Source organism: Gambusia affinis, linkage group LG05, assembly GCF_019740435.1.
Source record: "Gambusia affinis linkage group LG05, SWU_Gaff_1.0, whole genome shotgun sequence".
NCBI lineage: Eukaryota > Metazoa > Chordata > Actinopteri > Cyprinodontiformes > Poeciliidae > Gambusia > Gambusia affinis.
The window spans coordinates 7,974,424-7,995,158 of record NC_057872.1 but is presented as its reverse complement, the minus strand read 5'-3'; the positions used below and the strand labels follow the sequence as shown (position 1 = coordinate 7,995,158).

At 42.3% G+C, this 20,735-nt stretch overlaps 1 protein-coding gene across 5 annotated transcripts in view; it reads left to right on the top strand.

The window, feature by feature from the left end:
* znf407 (zinc finger protein 407) overlaps nt 1-20,735 on the top strand; it is a 191,305-nt gene that overhangs the window by 131,365 nt on the left and 39,205 nt on the right. For 2 of the 5 annotated variants that reach the window (XR_006370709.1, XM_044117746.1), the window contains exon 9: nt 1,813-1,991. Coding sequence is in view for 4 of the 5 variants with exons in the window: in XM_044117746.1 (XP_043973681.1) it covers nt 1,813-1,991 (179 nt within the window). In the remaining variant the exon portion in view is untranslated. Of the gene's footprint in view, nt 1-1,812; nt 1,992-18,950; nt 19,226-20,735 lie in introns of those variants that run through there. The other 3 variants (XM_044117749.1, XM_044117748.1, XM_044117747.1) reach the window with 3 other exon arrangements.

Here is a 20,735-nt window from a genome sequence, read left to right as displayed (position 1 = left end):
TTTTATTTTGAGTTCTATAAAGTAAATGAATCACACTGTGTACAAGTCCGTTACAAAAATGCTTTTTTCAGTTTGTCACCTTATAATGACAAACTTTTATCAGTCATTATTACAGTTAACTATGATTATTATATAGATATGAAGTAGGAGGAAGAATATAACATGGTTTTTTACATTTTTATATGTATTTAGCCACCTGTGGGCCAACTTTTGATTAAAATACATCTGAAAACATTTTGCTTCTCCAGGAGGGTGCTTGACCACGTCACTTTCTTCCACGTTTGTTGTACAGGTAACGGAGGCCGAAATACACTTGCACTGCATACATACATTTCTGGAACTGTTTATTTTCTTCAAACTCTGCAGAATATTTAACCCAGTGAATATTGTGCAAAATTAGCTGCATGCAAATAGGGAAGGTCTGGGTACTCGATGTCAGCTATGCAACGCTAAATTAAGATTGGCTAAGCTAAATCTATCTATGGGATGCTAAATATAGTTAAGGAATGCTAAGTTAAGTATTCTATCTATCTACCTATAGATGTCTATGTCTATATATATATATATATATATATATATATATATATATATATATATAAACATATAAATATAAGTGTGTGTTGGTAATTGTCAAGACTCATAAAGGTATTATATTTTTGGGTTGAGAGTGCATCAACATTAGAGCATCTATTCTCTACTTGTACACCACCCAGTGAGAGCTGGCTCCGTTTTTTTTATTATTATTTTTGGATTGCAGTGAAGCCAGGCCGGACCACAGACCTGTGATGGAGAGAGGCGTCTCTGCAAAAGTGAAAACAAATTCCCTCTTTGGCTGGCGTGAGCTATGGCACAGTGGGGCTTTATTGTCCCGGCCAAGGTGATAAGGGAGAATAATTGCGTATTATACTGTCCGAGAATGTCAGGTCCAAACTGAGCACGAGTGCCCCATCCATCAACGCACGGCGGTGTGTGAAGGAGTACTCCGTCCCGCACATGCGTACTTGTATGATGTATTGTGGGTGAGCACATGTCTGCGTGAGAGTTCATTGATTCATGTCTGTATATGAAGACCACTGCTGTCATTGGAGTCTTTATTCTTATTTTTTCTTTAGCTCACGCTTTTTATTTTGCTGGCATTCAGTCTAAATACGTACGCGCCGGTCTGGCTGTACCTTTAACATGAGCCTGTTTGTTTATGTGTGTATGGGGGCAGGTTAAGATACAGTCTGGGAGCAGATCAGGCAGCATCATTAATCAGCGGCGGGTTGCGTCTGACTCTCCTAGCTGACATTGTTACATCCTATCCCCCTGCAGTAGCTCACTTCTTGGCCTGGACTGTTTGACCAGCACACGCACACACACAACACATACACCACAACAACATCATCCTTTACCTTTCTTACAGCTGCTGAAGATGCATAACTGCATAAAGGATGTCCTCAGACATCTCTGTTTAATGCATTCAGTGGGCCTGGATCCTCTAGCGGCTCTAACATACTGCTCCCAGCATGCTCCGATGAAAGAAAAAAGTGTGATAAAAGGAACACAAAATAGCTTTGTTGTGTCAAAAGTGGATAAATTTAATGCTCGGGGACCTCGTCCGGTCTGTGTCTGGGGTTCTTGTCTCGTATATGTCCACATAACAATAAAATGTTGGACTCGATAGCAAATATTTCACTTATATTCTCCCTCTTGAAACATCTTTTGAGCTCTCGCTGTTTTTTTTATTTTTTTATTTATTATTATTTTTATTTTTTTTTACTCTAGAAGATAAGAGTTTGATTGTTTATTTTCCTCGGTTTGCCTCCCCAGGTCCAACTGTGCCGAGAACATCAGGAAGCACATTCTCCATACGGGGAAACACGAAGGAGTGAAGATGTACAACTGCCCCAAGTGTACCTACGCCACCAACTCCCCCATGGAGTTCCGTAACCACCTGAAGGACAATCACCTCGACATCGAGAACCCAGACCTTGCCTACCTTCATGCGGGTAAGGTTGCACAAATACCCACCTAGTCCCAGATTCTACTACGTTCTGGAAACAGATTCATCAATACGATAGAAGATGGCATGTGATCTTTACTAACTGTCTGACTTTATCTGTAATAGTCCAATGAAACCTTTGCCTTTAGCTCAGACTTAACAGAGCATTCCTGAATTATTTAGATTTCTATCAAAGACAAATTCTTTAATTTCTTCTAAAAGTCAGATGAGTGTCACTCTTTCTGTAAGTTCCTCATTACTTCGATGACTTTGTCTTGGTTACTGAGCAACTCTTCTGGATTGGCCAAAGGCTAAAGGGGCATTTCACCAATTTTACAGCTGATGATCTGTTCTGTAGTCAGAGGAGCCGCCGCTCTGCCTCTGAACACATTTCTTTGCTATCTCCAAGGGGACCTTTGTATTCTTAGATATCAACCAAGGTTGTGTCACACTGATGCTATCAGGGTGTTAGAGTCTTCAAATATTTGCTAAAATAAAACCAAAATCAAGGCATACACTGCATAAGCTTACAAAACTGGAAATATCTAAAGAAATACGACTGTATTACTGATAATCATCAAGTTATTTCCTCGTTTTGCCAGCTTTGTTGTGGAAGCAGAGTGCAGTCATAAAATATCTATATATAACTCATTTGGGGGATCATTTATAGAGGAGGGTTGCCTCTCAAATGTAACCTCTTCAATGACACTGAAGAATTTTACTTTAAGGTGTTTTGAAGTTTGTGGCGTACCACAGAGATCATTCCTACTCCCCCTTATGATTTTTCTGAGGAATGTGTCTCCAGAATATTTGCAGATTTTTTCATAGAGCTGATGTTTGCGAAGCTGAAATATCCATGTTCAATGTCACTTGGGACGCTGTTGGCAGCAAATGAGCCCTTACCAAAAATGCATCGGATACATTTTAAGGTGAAGGTCACAGTTTGTTATGATATAATAATAGTAATGAGATCATGCCTACTTCTTTTTCTCCATTTTAATGTCACTCCCACTCTTCCTTTATAATGGTGCTATACAAATATACTGTCTTTGTTGTTTTTTCTTCTTTTTATGTCTTCTACCCCACATCTCATGTTAGTTGGGAACATTTATTCTACTTCCAAAGCCTTATTTCTTTAATTCTTTTGAGGTTTTCAACCTTGATCTTGCATTACTTCTCTGAAGTGGGCTAGTCGACATTCTTGTCAGTGGATCAAGTCTTGTCATTAAGCTCTGATGGAGGTGCGCCCAGCCACAAAGAAGCGCTGGGTTGGTGTAGCCATCCCTGCCAATCACTCAGGCCGCAGAGACAGATGAAATCTCGTCCTTTCTCGATTGGGTTCCTTTGTGTTCCGGTGTTCCTCTTTGTCCTTGAGGACCTCCAAATCCAATCGGTAGAGTGGCTGTCCTTCAGAGGTGCAGTGAGGACAGCCTTTATCCTGTTATCCCTCTGACCTTACACAAAGACAATGGAACCAGAGGGGGGCACCATGGAAAAGAGGCCAGGCAGGGATATTACTGGAAAACCACTGCTTTCTGTTGATACGTATATTCCTCAAATTGATAAGGGTTGCGTCCTTGTTCGGACCCTGAAGTTTGCTATTCTAGATTAGTGACTCGTTCTGTTTCTTTATATATTTTTGTCAAATTTAGAGATCTTTCTTAACCTCCTTTACTTCCACCCCCTAACCTTCCCGTTCAACCTTTTTACCTTAGTACTTCCATATTCTCTGTATCCTTTCACCTTTAACCAAAGCACACATTTAGGTTTAGATTTTATTTCTCACCTCAGTATTGTTCTCACCTTTGTTTTGTCCAGCTTCCTATGTTTTTGTTTGTCCTGACCTTTGGTTAAAACAGATTCCGAATCCATTGTACTTTATGCCTCCCGAGTTTCACCTGTGAACCGAAAAAAAAAGAACTGGCTATGCAGACGGAAACCTATTCTTTGGCTTCCCTGATGAAGATGTGCAAGGCTAAAAATACATTTACCTTTTATTTTAGTATGGTAATCTAATGTTGAAAATTACAACTTTTATTGTGGTAAAGCCATCAATCCATCCATTGTCTATATCCGCTGGAGCTGGTGTCTATCTCCAAGAAGTTGAGTATGCTCTGGACAGATTGCCGCCCAAACACTGGGCAACACAGAGACGGACAGGATAAACAATCTTTGACACATACATGTACCTCAGAACAATTTGGAGCAACCAATTAACCTAACATAGTTTGGGACTTTGGAAGGAATCTGGTGTACCCGACTTCCATGCATGCACAAGAAGAGCATGCAAACTCCATGCAGAAAGTCCCCAGGCCGGCATTTGAACATATTTAAAAAAATAACTGTTTTCACAGAATTCCTGGTCGGACAATTATTTGTACCTCCTACTGTAAATACTTTCTTTAACCCACTTGCTGATAGCAAAGGGCTTAAGGAAGATGTTGATTGGGAGCACCCAAGTGCATCTCATCAACACATTATTTGCATTGGGTTGACAGGTGCCCATACACTACATGGTACTGGACTCCAGCCTTGGATAGATTTACCAGAACTTGAAGAGAGCAGGTTGGATCAGGACCATAGCCTGTGGGGTCTTTTTGGCGTGAAGTATTTGCGGCAATCCATCCTTCCACAATCTCACTAGATCCTTCATAGCATTTAATCCTCACTTAAGCATCCCACACACCCGGGCGTACTTCACTCTACTGAGACTCATGCGTGCCAATGTAGACCCAAAGAAGACTTCCGTGCAAGGGTCAGTTTGTACAGCCGTGTATGCGTACTCAGTGTCTGAACTAATGAGGTTCAGACTCAGCACAATCAGTCACAAGTAACCACATGACATGTGACTGACACTTTCTGTGCACGCAGGCGTGTGAACTTGACTAGTCGCCCAGCTAACTAATTTAAATAGATTCTTACAAGGATCTATGCAGGTTGTGGGAAATGAAGGGATTTGTCACAGCAAATGTAGCCAGTTGGTCTTCTTGACTGTGAGGTCTCAACCATCCAGGAACAGTGTGCAGGGATTCAACATGGCCGACAAAAATATGCACAATACACCCCAGTATGTGGAAGCCTTGAGGGATTCTTCCCTTCAGCTCATCCTTTAAGCTTTCCACAAGACTTAGTTCTGTGGACTGAGACGGATATGGGAGAAGGTTGATTTTGATTTTCTAGTCATTTCTCTTTTGACCTTAGTTGTTCATGATACCATGCACTCTAACGTGGTTACCAATGCCGACACTATACCACATTTTATAGTTGTCATAAGATGCTTTGCCACGTTGGATAAATTGTGTCATCCAAAACCTCAGAATCTGGCAAGATAAACCCAGGTCCGTGTCTACAGTGATGTGGAGACCCATGGATATTATTTCAATGTCTTAGGGGAACATAGAATCATGAAAACGATTATAATTTTTTTAAGTATAAGTAAAAAGCATAAATAAATAGCTAATTATTTTAAAGGACTTATTGTACCAACAGTTGTGCCACTGTTGATTTGCATTTTGTTGAATTATTATTTAGAACGAATGTTCTCTACTTTTTTTCTGTCCAGCGCTGCAATGGCTTCCATACGTTATCACAGATTTTTTTTAATTTTATTTTACTTTTTTAAGTGTTTCATGTGAAGGTCAGATCTCATCTGAAAAACACACCATCCAAAGGAAGCACATCCTCCTCCTTCAGTCAAATTAAGCAGCGCATTTTCAAGATGTCATCTTGCCTCTAATAGATATTCAGCTCACAGCTCACCACACGCAGGAAGCAAAGAATGACAGCAGCTGAAATAACCTAAAATGCAGCAGCTGGCCCTTTCAACCCAAAGAAGTAAACTTTTCTTCTGAAAAATAATTGCCTTTAATATTTTATCCTCCAGGAGTATCGGCATGTAAATAAGGACAAATTTCGTCGTTAAAACCCAAAAGCAAAACGAAGAAGCAGGTGATGTGAAACATTGAATATCCACTTGCGAAGCGCTCCTCTTTGAAAAGGAGCAGAAAGGGGAGGTGGAGGTGGCAGCGGGAAGAGGAGTTCTTCATCTAAGTAGACAGAACGAGTCCAAAAGAAAGAGACAGGGGGAAAAAAGATTAAGAAGGTAGATGTTGAATTAACCTGCTTGTGATTGCTCTCTGTCAGAGTGGCACCGGGGCCAGCAGCGAGAGGCAAATCGGCTGTGATGGCCCTTCCTGCTGTTCCCCCTTTGAAAGACACAGATCAAACGCAGCCCCAGTCACGGGGCCTTGTAGCCCCTCGCGCCGGATTGATTGACACCCGAACGTCTCGGCTCGCGCTTCGCCTTTCCATATCGCTTCTTCTCGTCTCCCCTCTCTCTCTCTTTCCTTCTTTATTCATCGTCGCACTTCGAATTAAAGCCTCTCTCAAGGATGAAAGCAGAGGTCCTTTGCAAACGAAGGAAGAGAGGGGAATTAGATCCAGCAACTGATGGAAGGGAATGGTGATTAGGGCATCAGAGGGAAGGAAGAGGGAGAAACAAAAGGAGGTTAGATACGTGAGGGGAAAATGTTGCTGACAGGAGTCATTTTGATAGAGCGGTAATGACGATTGTCTTTCATGTGAGGAGAGACGCCGCGCCCGAATCACGAGGCCACAGCAGCAACACGGCAGAGCTTCTGCTACACCTACAGTGTCTGCAAAAAGCATTTCTGCCCCTTTTATTTACATAATTTGTCAGGTTAAAACTTCAAATAATCCAGATTTTTTTTATTGGGATTTGAGGCGTTAGTCCGGGGGTCAGCAACTTTTTTCCATTGAAAGAGTCTCTGATGTTTTATTATGGAAGCCAGGAAAATTAAACTGACATTTATTTCTATTTTCAGATTTTACATCAAGATGAATCCTCTATTACTATAGAAAAACGCAACTTTGTGGAACGAGATGAGCCTTTTCTATAAATACAGAAGAAATATAGGTAGCTAGTTACTACCTAGATGGATGGAGCTAAATAAAGTGAAACCCTGGAGGAAAACCTGAGAGTGGGATAATAACCCTACACTTATAGTCAGTGCTACTATGGAAAGAATCAAAGTATATTCAGATGCCACAATAGTTTGGCCAAGATGTGCTAAGCTGGTAGAAGGTTTCAAAAGATATTTGCAGCTTTAATTGTGGTGACTTTGGTTATAAAAAAAGTATTTGCTGAGAGAAGCCAAATTTAAAAGTAGGCCACACCTTTCAGATTTTTCCTGCTGTTTTCTCACATCAGTCTGTCCTGTGAAACACAGTGAAGTTTTCAGGTGTGCCCTTAAAAAAATTTGTGGGAAATGGTTTGAATCCCTTAACAAGACACTGACTAACCTCGCTAAACTCCAGTTCCAACATGGCGCAGCGTTGCCACTCGTTCCCTCTCCCTCCTTCCAGAGAGGTCAGGTGCGTTGGTTTGTATTTAATCGGCCCGACGCGCCGCTCACAACCCGCACCGAAACGCAGGCGAAGCACCACCGTCAGCTTTGTCAGATCATCTCCACTGCCCCCATTTTTTCTTTTTCTTTTTTTTTTTTATTTGAAAAACTTTTCCACCTTTTCAGCTAAGGTTATAACCGCCCACCTCCAGGGCTCAGAGATCAAATGCTTTGTAATTAGCTGAGAGCGTCTGAGGACGCGACGCTCGGCGCCTGACAAAAAAAAAAAAAAGGTGAAACAAATAAATAAGTAAACTTCTTGGAGGCATTGTTGCTGCTTTATGCAGATTATGTTTTCCATAATAATCCATGATGGATTGCCACGGCAGAGGGCCAGAGGAGGCGCTTGCCTTGTAAGTGATGATCTTAATACATAGTTATAACCACGGGCAAATTCATTTGTTTGCTCGTTTTTTTTTTTTTTTATATTCCTTATTAAGCAAATCTGTAAACAAATATGGGTTTCGATGGCTTTTACTTAAGTAATGCATCTCTGTGGGCGCGCGGCTACCCCTCCTCGCTTTCACCTTCTGTTCATCATGTAATGAAACATTACTCTCATGAGTTTTACTTGCATATTGTGTTACAGCGGCGCGTTGGATTGTTGGAGGACAGGTGTGTGCGTCATGCAAATATGCCCCAGGTATTCCCGAGCACACGACACCGTGTTGACGTTGTGAAAGAAGCCGCAGACACCGGCGATAAAATCAACATCTGTTTCTAATAACAACGTGTTATAAGTGACAAGTTTTTGTACGGGCAGGGACAAAAACACACACAGGTTTTGAGAAAAAAAAGAGAAAACAGTGATAGGACTTCAAGTCGTCAGCTTCGGTGATAAACCCGTGTCTCCGTGTCACCTTCCTTATGTTTGCGTCGGCTTGATGGACGTTAATGAAAAACGGTGTTCTGTTTGGAATAATGTAAAATCTGAGGAGCGGGGTTGGGAAATTGTGCTGACGCCACGGCAGCAGCAGAAGACACTTGGTGATGCTGAGGTGAAGTTGACCCTGGGATTCAAACCTTTTCTTATCCTGTTCGGTTCCGCTGCCGACTTTAAAAGTTCAGAAATGTTTGTGTTTGCATCGTTTTCTGCTCTGGTTGAAGACAGAAAGAAGCAAAGAGTCTCAAATTTGCACATTGTATTGTTTTTGTGATGTTTCCATCCATCCATCTATCCATCTGTCCACTTATTCTTGTTTCATCCATCCATCCTTTTGTCATCAATCTATCATTTTCCATCCATTCTTTTTTTTTTACCAATTTTTCCTTTTTCATCCATCCTTTTTTCCCCATTCTTTCTAGTGCATTCATCCATCCATCCATGTAGAAATATGTGCCATAAATTCACTTCATCTTTTTGCATTCACACAAATGACTAAGAATAAAAAAAGAAAGCAACGCACACGTTATATTCTTTTCCAGCCATCTGTTTGCTTCACTTCAAGTTATTACAACCTGAAAGTGACTCACTTTGATTGCTTTGAACCAACTATACAATATTTCTCCCACCATCGGTTAGTGACCTCAGCATCCACGGACACAGAAGCCTTAAAGCAGCGATTAAAGCTCTGCAGGGAGAACGAAGCTATAAAGGATAAACCTTCCAGCTTCTTCTGATCCACTCACTTTGATCCGTTTATCCCAACCTTTAAAAAAGAGAAAAAAGCCCCTCTTTTTGATTGTTAATCAATATTCAATACCTGCTTCTCCCACATCCGCCGCCACCACCACCTCCTGTGTTGTCTTGTTTTGAGTTATGAGAGCAGAGAAGCATCTGCTCTGTCTCCGGTCCCCAAGGAGACGAACGCCAACGGATGTGTGAGTCTTTTTGGGGTTAGCTAAGCATTTTATGGAGGGGAAAAAAAAAAAAAAGCAACGCATCAGTTGCATGCATCTCAGAAAACCAATCCGGGCCCGGTCTGGGACGAGCAAGCAGCAATTCCTGCGTAATGACCTGCTCCAATGAGCGTGAAAGCTCTCCCAACTGGCTGCATTCATCACACATCAGCCACAACAAACGCTCTTTTGTTTCATCCTATTTCCCTCCCTACCTTTTTATTCTTCTTCTTCTGCTTCTTCTTCTTCTTCTTCCGGCCGGCGTCAATCCGACAGCCTCTGCTCGGCTGCTTAGCCACCATCAGGAGTCCTGACTGACATGTGGTGTTCAGTCAGACAGTTTAGGTGTTGCGGAACCAATGTCTACATTTCATGTAGGAAAAAAAAATGTATGTGTATATATAGATAGATATATATTGCTACCTTTTGGCTATCTTGAGCAAAATTAGTTCCGAGGGATAAATGATGACCGGAGGAGCGGCTGTCATTGTCGGACTGGGTCAAACCCGGCGCCTCTGGACACGTTCTGTCACATTCGGGACATCCGAGGCAGATTGATGACACATGATATATGCTCCCCGGTGTTGCCGGTGACACACTTAGGTTAGCTTTGTGCTTATGTTGCAGTGTTCTGAACCGTTGCAGATGGCTTATGTAGGACACAGCCGAACGGGACGAGAAATGAAAACTGTAGGAATCTGTTTTTAACAGGCGCTACATTCCCGATTATGACATTTGGAGGATAGGAAACTGGGCGAGGTAACGTGACGCAGTAGCCTCGGCTCTCCTGCTTTTGCTAAGGAAAATGGAAAATAAAATCAAAAATAAAGCTTTAATATGATATTTCCTTATTCCCTGAACTGGGAGCAGTAGTTAATGAGAAACTTTTTATACTTTCTTTTCCTTGAAAGCTGCGCTACCAGTTTTGTTTTGATGCACTGCGCCGGTTCCCTCATGAATTGGATAATCACTTATATAAACTACTGGTTTTTAGAGTCCCCAGGGATTTACCAGTGCTTATCTGAGTTCCCTTTTCCTGTTTGTTTTTTTTCTTCTTCTTCTTGTTCTGTGGAGGTCGGTGTAGCTGCCGGTTGCTATAAAGTCTCAATCCTTCTGCCTCCATTCTACCCATCCAGTCGCAGCAAACAACTAACATGCAAGAGAGACAGACAGATGCAAGTCAGTATTGATTTGAAAAAATTTGTTGATAAAGTTAAGAGACTTAACAAAAAGGAAGGGGGGAAGCAGAAAATATAAAACTGTCCTTGAGTGATTAGTGCAGCCCACTCTGCCCCGTCCTGACCTTTTACTGAGCCAACAGTACTCCGTAGTACCAACATGTTGTCCCTGATCGCCACTCTCATTGGCTGAAGTGCACTTCTGAGAACTCCACCGTGACCTTTGCCCCCCCTCTGCCGTGCCAGGGACCCTTGCGGTCCCCCTTCCTCTCTACCCTTCCGTGTGTCGCCTGTTTGGTGGCTCTCCAAATGTGTCAGCGTCCCTAATTAGCTACAGGCTCAACTTTCCCCAACTAAACAACCAATTACCGACACTTTAGCCCTGCCCAGTCCCATGTTTCCTGATACAGTGGCCTATTAGGGCCCCTTATTTCTTCCCCAGCATAATTGAATCCCCTGGCTTCTCATCAGTGGGCTAATTTAAGCCAATGTGCAGAGTTGGTAATCAGACGGGTTGCCCATTAGGCTATCAGACCCCAATTAAGTGGCCTCTTATTTCCACCATAACAAGCCACTAGCACTGCCGCTGTTATTGTATAGCCTCTTGTAGTTCTTAGGTTTGTTTGGGGAGAATCTGCGGTTTGTTTGGAGAAGGAAAGGAAAATGTGGACTAAAGAAGTTTTAATGTCAAGTTCTCACCGATGCAAGAAGCGTTTCACCAGAAACACTTACAAAGGAAAAAAAACGAAGTGTGAACTTTCCCCAACTAGTAAGCCAGAGAGAAAGAGGTCTCATCTTTAGAAAGTCCTGAGAGTCTTTAAGACTGTTCACAAAGTTTAATGTCTGTCATAGATTTAAATTTGTCTTGGATAATAATTTAACTCGATGATGTAGCTAATCGGTAGTTGCTCCAAGAAATCGTTTGGTGACTATCGTTGACCTATTTCCAGCTTGACTGGGCTCAACCTATGACTGTTGCTCAATGACACAGTAGTCATCTTGCAATTGGAAGGTTGTAGGTGTGATTCCAGCTTCCTCCTTTCACATGTTGATGTGACCCTGGGGAGGGCACTTCACCTCCAAAGCTCCCTACAATCTGCGTATTGGTGTATAAATGTTTCTGAGTGCGATTGGGTCAATGCCGACACTTTTTGAAAGAACAGTGAACACACCATTGTGAGTGGGGGCACTAGCATGACCTCGTAAAACTGGAGAAACATCATTTTAATCTGAAAATTGTAATCTTTTTTTTTTTTGTTAAATTTATTTTATTGTAAAGTGTATGTTAGAGTAATAACATGCTCATCTTCCCGATTGGTTGCCAAATCTATGTAGCTGCTATGCTCCTCAAGCTAGCTTAGCATTGCCAACTAAAATCAAAAGCTAGGAGGAACCATTTATGCTAAACGAATGAAATAATTACTGATTGGAGAATAAAGGTGAGGAAAACATTCTAAAACTTTGTGCTGCTTTACACATTTTGTAACATCTTCTGTGGGCTTACAAAGGGGATCTGTTTCCAGAAGCTAATGCTGTTTCAAGGGTCATGGTATGGAAAAACCTGAGAACCTCTGAATTATAACACCTTTTGGTGTGAATGCTGTAATTAAGTGAACAGTGTTAACCTTTTATTAGTCTCCTTGAAATGAAGTCGGAAGAAGTTGGAGTACAAAGCTTTTTGGAAAGGTTCTGTTTAAGTAGATATGATTGATCCAGGCGGCAAGGACAAAGAGTTCATAACTTCCAACATATAATAAGAAGGTTCAACCAAGTTCAACAAAGTTAGATTTTTGAAATGATTGATTTGGACTTGTTGGGTGCCTCAGAGAGGAGGTAACATCTTCGTTACCTAGGAAATAACTCAGAACCTGCTCTGTTAGCGATGCTAGTCATGCTAACATCAGGTGCTAAAAACATCTTGAACTTTGGTCCTTCATACCTTTATAGTTTAAAAAGAAATCAATTGTCAGGGGTAGTTTTATAAAATCATGGGAGTTTGAAAAATTGGCAGTGATTTCAGATCATTACATTTTCAGTTTCCATGTTTTTGGAACAAAACAAGACACTGCATAAACGTCCTAAAGCTCCCCGGTGGCTTGACTGAAACTAGCCGGGAATAAACTACCACACCTTGAAGTTTTTTTAAAAAAAAAACAACCTGTCATCAAATTATAAGTTTGTAGATGAATGCCTTCACCACGGGCACGCCTTTCTGTCCTCTCACAAGTGTGAGAAAAATCTTTAACTTCTTTTTTTTTTCTCTTTCTTCTTCTTTGCTCTCCCGGTTGCCTGTCCTATCTTGGTGACTGGTGCAGCCGAGAGGAGCCCGAGTGTGAAAGAGGCCCACAGAGGCCTGATGAGGACTGTCTCACCAAAGTCTGGGACATCTCAGTACCCCCAGTGCCAGTGTATGTGTGTGTGTGTGTGTGTGTGTGTGTGCGTGTATAAGTGCGCCTAAGGTAGCAAGAGTTCTGCTGCGAGCGCGTCTCAGTTTCTTTGTGAGTTTAGTGTTGGTGTCGACTCCCCATAGCCTAATTAAAAAGGCGAGAAAAGCCACTCACAGGGAGATTAAACCTAAAAGGGTAAATTAGTGCTCAAAACGGGTGTGGCATACGCACCCATATGCACAGGCCATGAAATCTCTTCTGACACCTGTAAGAGAGGGGAGCAGAATAACAGAATGAGGAGGATGGTAATAAAGAAATGCCTTTTTGGTGATTCAGTTCAACTGGGTCTTATGAATTTCTTCAAATGAGCTGCGCTTTGTGACCAAAAGAGAAGTAATAAGACTTTGAGGGTTTTGATAGTGTGTTTTTGTTGACTGAACAGCAAATCCAAACTATTTACTCTTTATTATAAGAGCAGTGTCAAAACTTACAAGTCCCGTGTAATGAAAACTGCGCGCTTATGATGTTGAACTGAATTTGATCTTCGGCTGTTAAGGCTAAACTGCAAATTTCTTCTGTGAAAACATAATTCACAAAACGTATCATGTTGAAATTGAACACTAAAATCGGAAAACAGCCAACCTGAAAATATATATTCAATTATTCAGTTTGTTTTTCCTTTCTAGCGGAAATGTCCCGACCTCGCTTGTATTAACCCCTCTTGTTTTTAATCAGCGCTCTAAGACAGAAGGGCTGCTGCACAGCGTGGCACTGGAGCTCTGAGCTTGAGGCGATATTATTTACTCAAGGCCCTTTTAGCCTGTTTACACTTGACAGTCCATTTTATTTGACTCAGATCTGCTTAAATCTAATATAAGCGTGGTCTCTGCATGCTCCGTTTTCGCACCTTTCTATTGTTTTTTTTTTTTAAACATTTATTATAATTTTTCTTTTGTTTTATCAAAAGAGGTTATAACTCGCGCTTTACCGCTATTTTTTCCATTCATATTTTATTACTACTTTTTCAGTTTATGCAGTTTCGATGTTTGAGGGGAATAATGCAAAATTAATTTAAAAAAACTTTCAGCTCTCTTGAGGTGCTTTTTACATTTATTTCAAACTGTCTATGTTAACAAAGAGGTTTGAAGAATCCAAAAGTGCCACAGTTTCAAAAATAAAACTCATTTATCTGCATTTAAGCAAAATCAATGACAAATACTGAGATACAACCATATCTTCATAGATTCAGGTCAAAACATTTCCAAAACTCATGTTTGGAGAATTGAATCAATGAATTTATTCTACAGTTTGTTTGGTTTGGTTATATCTAAATGTTTTTGCCAGGGGAAGTGTTTATCGGGTTTTATTTACAGCCTGCATCTTGCCTGCGCTGAACTTTAGTCCATCCATACATTTCTACAGTTTTATCTCTAAATCAGCACTACACTAAAATTAACTTAAAATCACCCTAAACTTGGTAATGTAAGCAGCTTGGGCAGAATTTCCTGTCAATCACAAAAAAATGTGAGATCCAGAACAACTTTATGTTGTAGTTTCCTGCTAATTTTTCTTCTCTATCTGCTATTCAAATATTCTGTTATTTTCTTTAGTTATGATCTGGTGTTGTATCAGGAAGCCATTTATATCTATCTATAAATGATAGATAGATAAATCTATCTATCATTTATAGATCTCTGTAGCAGCACATCCTCTTACTTTAACTAGACGACAAGAGTTTATTTCGCTCTTTAAATCCTGGTGTCTTTCAGTACCCTGAAATGTTAGCAGGAGTGCATTGTTGTCGTTTTTTTTTTTTTTTTCTTTAGTCAAGCGCCACACACACACACACACACACACACACACGCCGACACATGGATGTCACATCATCAGTCACCCCTTTTCATATAAACATCCCACATTTCAGCAGTGTGCAATAACCACCTCAGGCTACGCTGGTATCTCTTTACTACTATCTGCTCATTTTTGACCCCCTCAATCTTCCACCCCCTTTCTGCCTCGTGTCTTGTGCTTTTCTTGCACGCTGTGATGTTTTTTGTTTTTTATTCTTGCCATTTCAACTTGTCCGGGTTTCGTGCGAGCGAGCGGAGAGTGAGTGATGTGAGTGATGTGACCGTGGGGCCGGCAGCTCAGCTCTGCCGAGCGATCCGTCTCTCTGTCTGTTTGCCCGTCTTGCCTGTTTTGTTGTCTCCCCCGTGTTGTCTCTGCTCCGTTTGACTGCTATCAGACAAGTGTGCTGTTTGGGAGAGCAAGCGTACTCCGTGTCATCTGTCAGCGTCTTCCTCCTAAAATCAGCCGTCGAGGAGTAAATCTCGGGCTTGGCACGCGCACAGACACGCACCATTTCACCCCACAACTTCATCTCCCATCTTATATTCCTTGTCCCTTATATCCCCCTCCGCCCCTGGGGACTTGGGCGCGTATGATTGCATGTATGCGAGAGTCGGCGTGCGCGTTTGCGTGCAGCCGTGCGCGCAAACACACTCGGTATGAGAAAAATAGATCTCCGTTCTGTCACGACTGGGGCCTGCGGGCATAAGAGGCCTTAACGGATGTCTCTCTCAGCGAAACGCACACTTCCTTTCCCCTTCACTTCACCCCCCCACCCCCCAGCCGTTGCGCGGACGACGTGCGCGAGCGGGTCCCAGACCCCTCTCTCCCTTCCGGAGCTCGTGGCAAGCAATACAGATTCGGGCTCCTCTCGAGATAGTGATCGGCCCTGCTGTGGCTTCAGAAATGCTATCTTTACCGGTGTGGCTGAATTGATAATACCCCCTCCCCCAAAACTCCCGCTCACCTCCCCCACACACACATTTTATTACAAAGGCCTAGTTTGTAAAAAGGTAATCATTTACTGTTGCTACTATCTCCCCTGAGCCATACATCTTCTGTCTTCGCAGGACAAAGTTCTCCTGCTGCTGCTTTTTTCCTCAGTTTTTGTGTGCGTGTGTTTATGCAGACCGCCTCTGAGTTTTTCCCCACACACAACATTCCACCTGATCAAATTAGATCTTTTTTTGTTCAATCTCCTCCTCTTTTTTTTTTTTTCTTGTTGCGTCAATCTGCGTGGGCACCGTTTGTGTCTGTCTGTAAAGGACAGGGAGGCTGAAAATGACAGCGAATGAAGGCCTAATCCCTTTGGGCGCATTGAGGAATCCACCAAGGAAAGTACCAAAATCTCATAATTTCAATTATCATATTTATCATATTTATTCATTTTCCCCCAGCCAGACTTAATGCCGTCGCTCAGCCTTCCCACCCCCCCGATTCCTCGCCACTGCCTCCTCTGTACGTTAATCTATTTTTTTTTTCTCCCCTCCACTTCTCTTTCCACTGGCGAGATGTGAGCCTGCCAGTCACGCTGACTGACAGCACTCAAGTGGCCTACGGAAAAGCAGCTCGTCTTTTTTTTTTTTTTTCTTTTGCTTTTCCTCTTATTTTTTTTATATATTTTCTCTCCGTCCGATGTAGCGTCGGTGATGCCGGGGCCTTATCAGGAAACCCAATTTGTGCGAGCGCGAGGGGGATGCCACTCACTCTGACTGACAGCTCTCAGATTTCCAGGCGGTGGAGGGATTTCCTTTAAGTTGTTGGGTTCCACACTGTCATGGATTATTTTATCGTACATGGAGGTTGCTTTCACTCTGAACACACAAAGACTTACCAGACAGACTAGCTCATGTTCCCACTCCTCTTTTTATGCTTTCTTTTTTTGCGCTGCTTCGTGTCCATTTGACCTAGGCAGTCGTTTTGACAGACAGATGGCAGTTCACATCAGGTAAGCTTCAGCCTTGTGGACGTTATTTAATTGTTTTCTCCCAGAGAGGAGAAACCGGGGTAAAAAAAAAATAGGCCTCATTTGATTTGTGCAGAAGCAGGTATTTCTCTGATGTGTTTTTATGCAGCCGTGCAAAAGCATGTTTGACTTTAAGAACATTACATCTGGGAATACAGGCATATGTATGTACTTATGTTCTCGTCTGATCTGCATGCGTTAACATTTTCCTCCCCATCTGGGTATGCGTGTGTGTGTGTGTGTGTGTGTGTGTGTGTGTGAGGTTTTTCTGACTTTACGAAAGTATCACAAACAATCGCAAATTTGGCTTATTTTATTAGGATTGTATGTGACACACCAACACAAAGTAATGCATAATTTTGAAGTGATTGGACAATTATACATGACTCTCACAAATCTGAAAGGTGCAGCACGTGCTTGGTTTGTATTTGTATTTGTCTACGCAACCTTGAAAAGTCTTAAGAAGTCTCAAAGTCATATATTTAAAATCAAGGCCCTAAAATGTGTTGAATTGCAAAGAAAAAAAATAAGTTGGTCTTAAATACCTCAATCACTGGTCTTAAATGTTGTCATGGCAGGACTACTTAATCTCGTAATATCTTTGTTTGTTTTCATGTCGGACTTTTCTGTCAGGCAAACGTTTGAGTCACCAGCAAACAGTCATTGATTCAAGCCAGTTGTGGCTACCGCTGACTAGCTGCTAATATACCTAACCCTATATGGGTTTTTTGCGTCTATCAAGACTAAACTTACCGCCAGCGGGTTGGACGACGTTCATCTCGCTTCTGTTGCCAACCCATAATCCATCATTTGAAAATGGAAAGAGTGCTACACCTCTAAACCGAACCTCAACTGAATTGAGCTAAACACGCGGTGTTTAAACACTCCAGCAAGAAAACAAACTTAAACATGCAACCAGTGCTGATATGGAAAAGATGGTTTAGATCAAAAGATTCAAATCTGAAATTACACATTGATCCCATTGAATCCCATAAAGAAGCATTTCAAGTTTACTGGGAGAAAATGTGAAAAAGTTAGAGATGTGAATCCTTTCGCAGCATTCTGAGTCTTGCTCTTTTCCCTCGGTTTTAAATAAAAACACACTTTGAGTCTGTCACTGTTTTTCTTTTTTGTGATGCCCACGTGTATGCGTGTGTGTGTGTGTGTGTCGCTGCAGTGATACTCACGCCCGTGTTTGTCAAAAGTGACCTCCGAATCCAGAGGCTTATCGTGGCGGTGTTCCACATTATTGATGGCGAGCGGAGATATCGACAGGCTGAGCGCCGGCAGCTTCCAGCGGCGCCGGCAAGCGGGATGGGACTTTGATATGACATATTGTGCGTCTCAGCACAAGCCATAAATAATTCTGACACGTTTTTGTATGCATGGGAAAGTCCTTGATTCAGCCTCCCATAAAAATAAACTTCTATTATGGAAGGTATTTGTCAAGTGGGTGCGTGATGGATGGCCCGGCGTTTACCCCATGGCAGGACGATGGGTTATGGATGCCCGCCGCCCCTTGCCGGGGGAGGAGTCGCATCCGGCAACGCTGACACCAGAGTAATTACTGCCCTCCTCGCCACGGCAACGGAAGAGGTGGAGGGGCGGGGGGTTTATACACACACCTGCACCTCACTTCAACCCTCCTTCCACACCGCCCTGTCACACCATCAGCATAAAGGGTGATGAAAGCTGGACATGGACAGATGAACGGACAAACACGAGGATACTTAATGAGATTTGTATGTTGATTCGCTGAGTGATTGATTTAAAGAGGGACAGCCCCTGTTATCCGCCCATGAAGACGATAACTTGTCGTATATTAATCAATAACCTGAAATACATTGCTGAATAAGTTTGGATGTGTGATTGCTGATGTCTTCAAAAGGACATATTTTAGCTGTTTTTTTTCTCGTGCCCGTGCATCCTCGAGTTGGCACTCTCATGAATATGTACGGGCCTCCTGATTGCCAACAAGCACACACGCGTGTGTCGTCATTCTTCGGGCCCAGAGGACACGTTTAGCCGAAGCCACGCCGCCATCTGAGCAGGAGGAGGAGCGTGGGCGTGGGGTTGAGGGAACGGGTGAGGGGGCGGGTGCTCTCCGAACTGCCATTACACCTCGTCTACCTGCGTGGGCGTGCAGGTGGGGCAGGCAATCGGGATAAGGAAAAGGGAGGGCCTGGGGTGGCAGCCTGTCAGTGGGAGTGACACCTGTTTGCCAGTGCTCGCCGTTTTTATTCGTACAGCTGTTTCACTTCCTTTCCCTGAACCTTTTCCCTCCCTTCTTGCCTCTGCCGAACTCGCGCTCTTCCCCTCCAGCAGACGGAGCCAGGAAGAGGCCCGTCACAGCAGGCCAGGGATCGCTGAGTGGGGACCGGTCCAGATGTTGTTGCGGGCGAGGAAGGAGGAGGGTTTCTGACAGGATGCGAACCCAAACTGAGAGAGTTACGGTAACATCCACACGCCGCCTCTGTGCCACTGAGCCTGCTGTTAAAGGAGACGGTTTTTACAAGACGCCGGTGTGTAAGTCAGCTGCCATATGCCACGCTCCAACACACAAACTCCAAAATTACACATGAACATGGACCTAGAGAGTAGCACTCTGTTTTTTGTTTTTTTTCCCAACTGACTAAATTTAAAACATCACATTCAAACTGTATTTCAAGTAATTAGTATTTTATTTCTAAACCTTTCCATTTCAGAAGCCAGTCAAGAGATTGAAACAATAATATGGATGTCTTTTAGACCTTCATCCAGATTACAGTTGGAAGAAATACAATATTTAGCCATTCGATAAATTGTATTTTAGAGCCTGAAAATCTTGAAACCACAAAACTTAAAGACATAGCAATCAGCATTTTCTATTTTACAAAGCAGTAAGTATGTTCAAGAATACTTTTTGAGTTCTCTACAACAGGTGAATACTTCTATATAAGAAAGAGTCTGGAAAACTGACTTTTTTTTAAGAGCTTTTTATCAGAGATATGTGGAGTGGATGTGTGATTACTTACTAACAAGACAGACAAGCAAGCAGTTTTGCAGTAATGACCATTTATGCAAGAAACATTGATAACATCGGTGAAAAGGATGGACTTCTCTTCATCCAAGACAAACTGTTTCTTTGCCATAAACAGGATTTCTCCTGCCACATTTAGAACTATTTAAAGCTGAGGGAGAAGGAAACAACATGTAGTTAGATCGAGCAGGGAGTCGACAGCCAGACCAAAGCTTTTGTTTGTGAACAAGAACCTGGCCTTTGCACGTTTAGCTGCAATAATTAACTTCAGCTCAAACTTTGTTTCTTCTCTGTCTGAGCCAGGAAATCAGAGAGTTTGTACAAGACTGCTATCTGATGGTGTAGCACTGTTGGTAACTTCCCCTAAGTTCACCAAAAATGCTTGAAGTCACGCTTTAGGGCTACAAAACATGCTGCTGTAGGTTTTTTTTAACAGCTATGTTACTGTGGTGTTTGAGAACTCCCAAAACTAAAATCTGGACGTATTATGTGGAGAAAAGCAAGACAGACATCCATCAACCTGTCAGAGTGGTGAGAACTTATTAACCGTTCCAGACCGAATGGGCTGGCGCCGATCCTGCCGAATTTGCAGTGCCGTAATTCCGCGATACGTTGAGCTATCTGAAAAATTCCAACGGTTTCTGAAAGGGGAGACGTTGCGCTTTCCAGCCGATATCGGGTTATTGCGGTAATTTCACCCTTGCCGTAGCAGGAGGCAAAATTAATCTAAGGGGCGCACCTTTAATAGTCGGTGAATTGCGAAAATAACTTGGTAGATATTGAAAGTTCCAGTTGTTATGATAAATGGGCAAATATATTTACTCACAGGACATTTAAAGAACTGTTTAAAATTAAAATCAGCAAAAATATCCAGGAGGACATTTGAAACGTAGGTATTTAAGGGTTAAATCATTTGTCCATCTGAATGCAGTCATAATTGTAATGTTTTGAATTATAACAATAATCACACTCTGTGGTAGATTATTGGATTGAACTCACAACAGAGCACATTTAAATCCCACCTTGTGGTGTCGGTTTGTTAGGTCTCCACACTGCTCCTCTCAAATGGCATTTTTCTTTACCTTCTG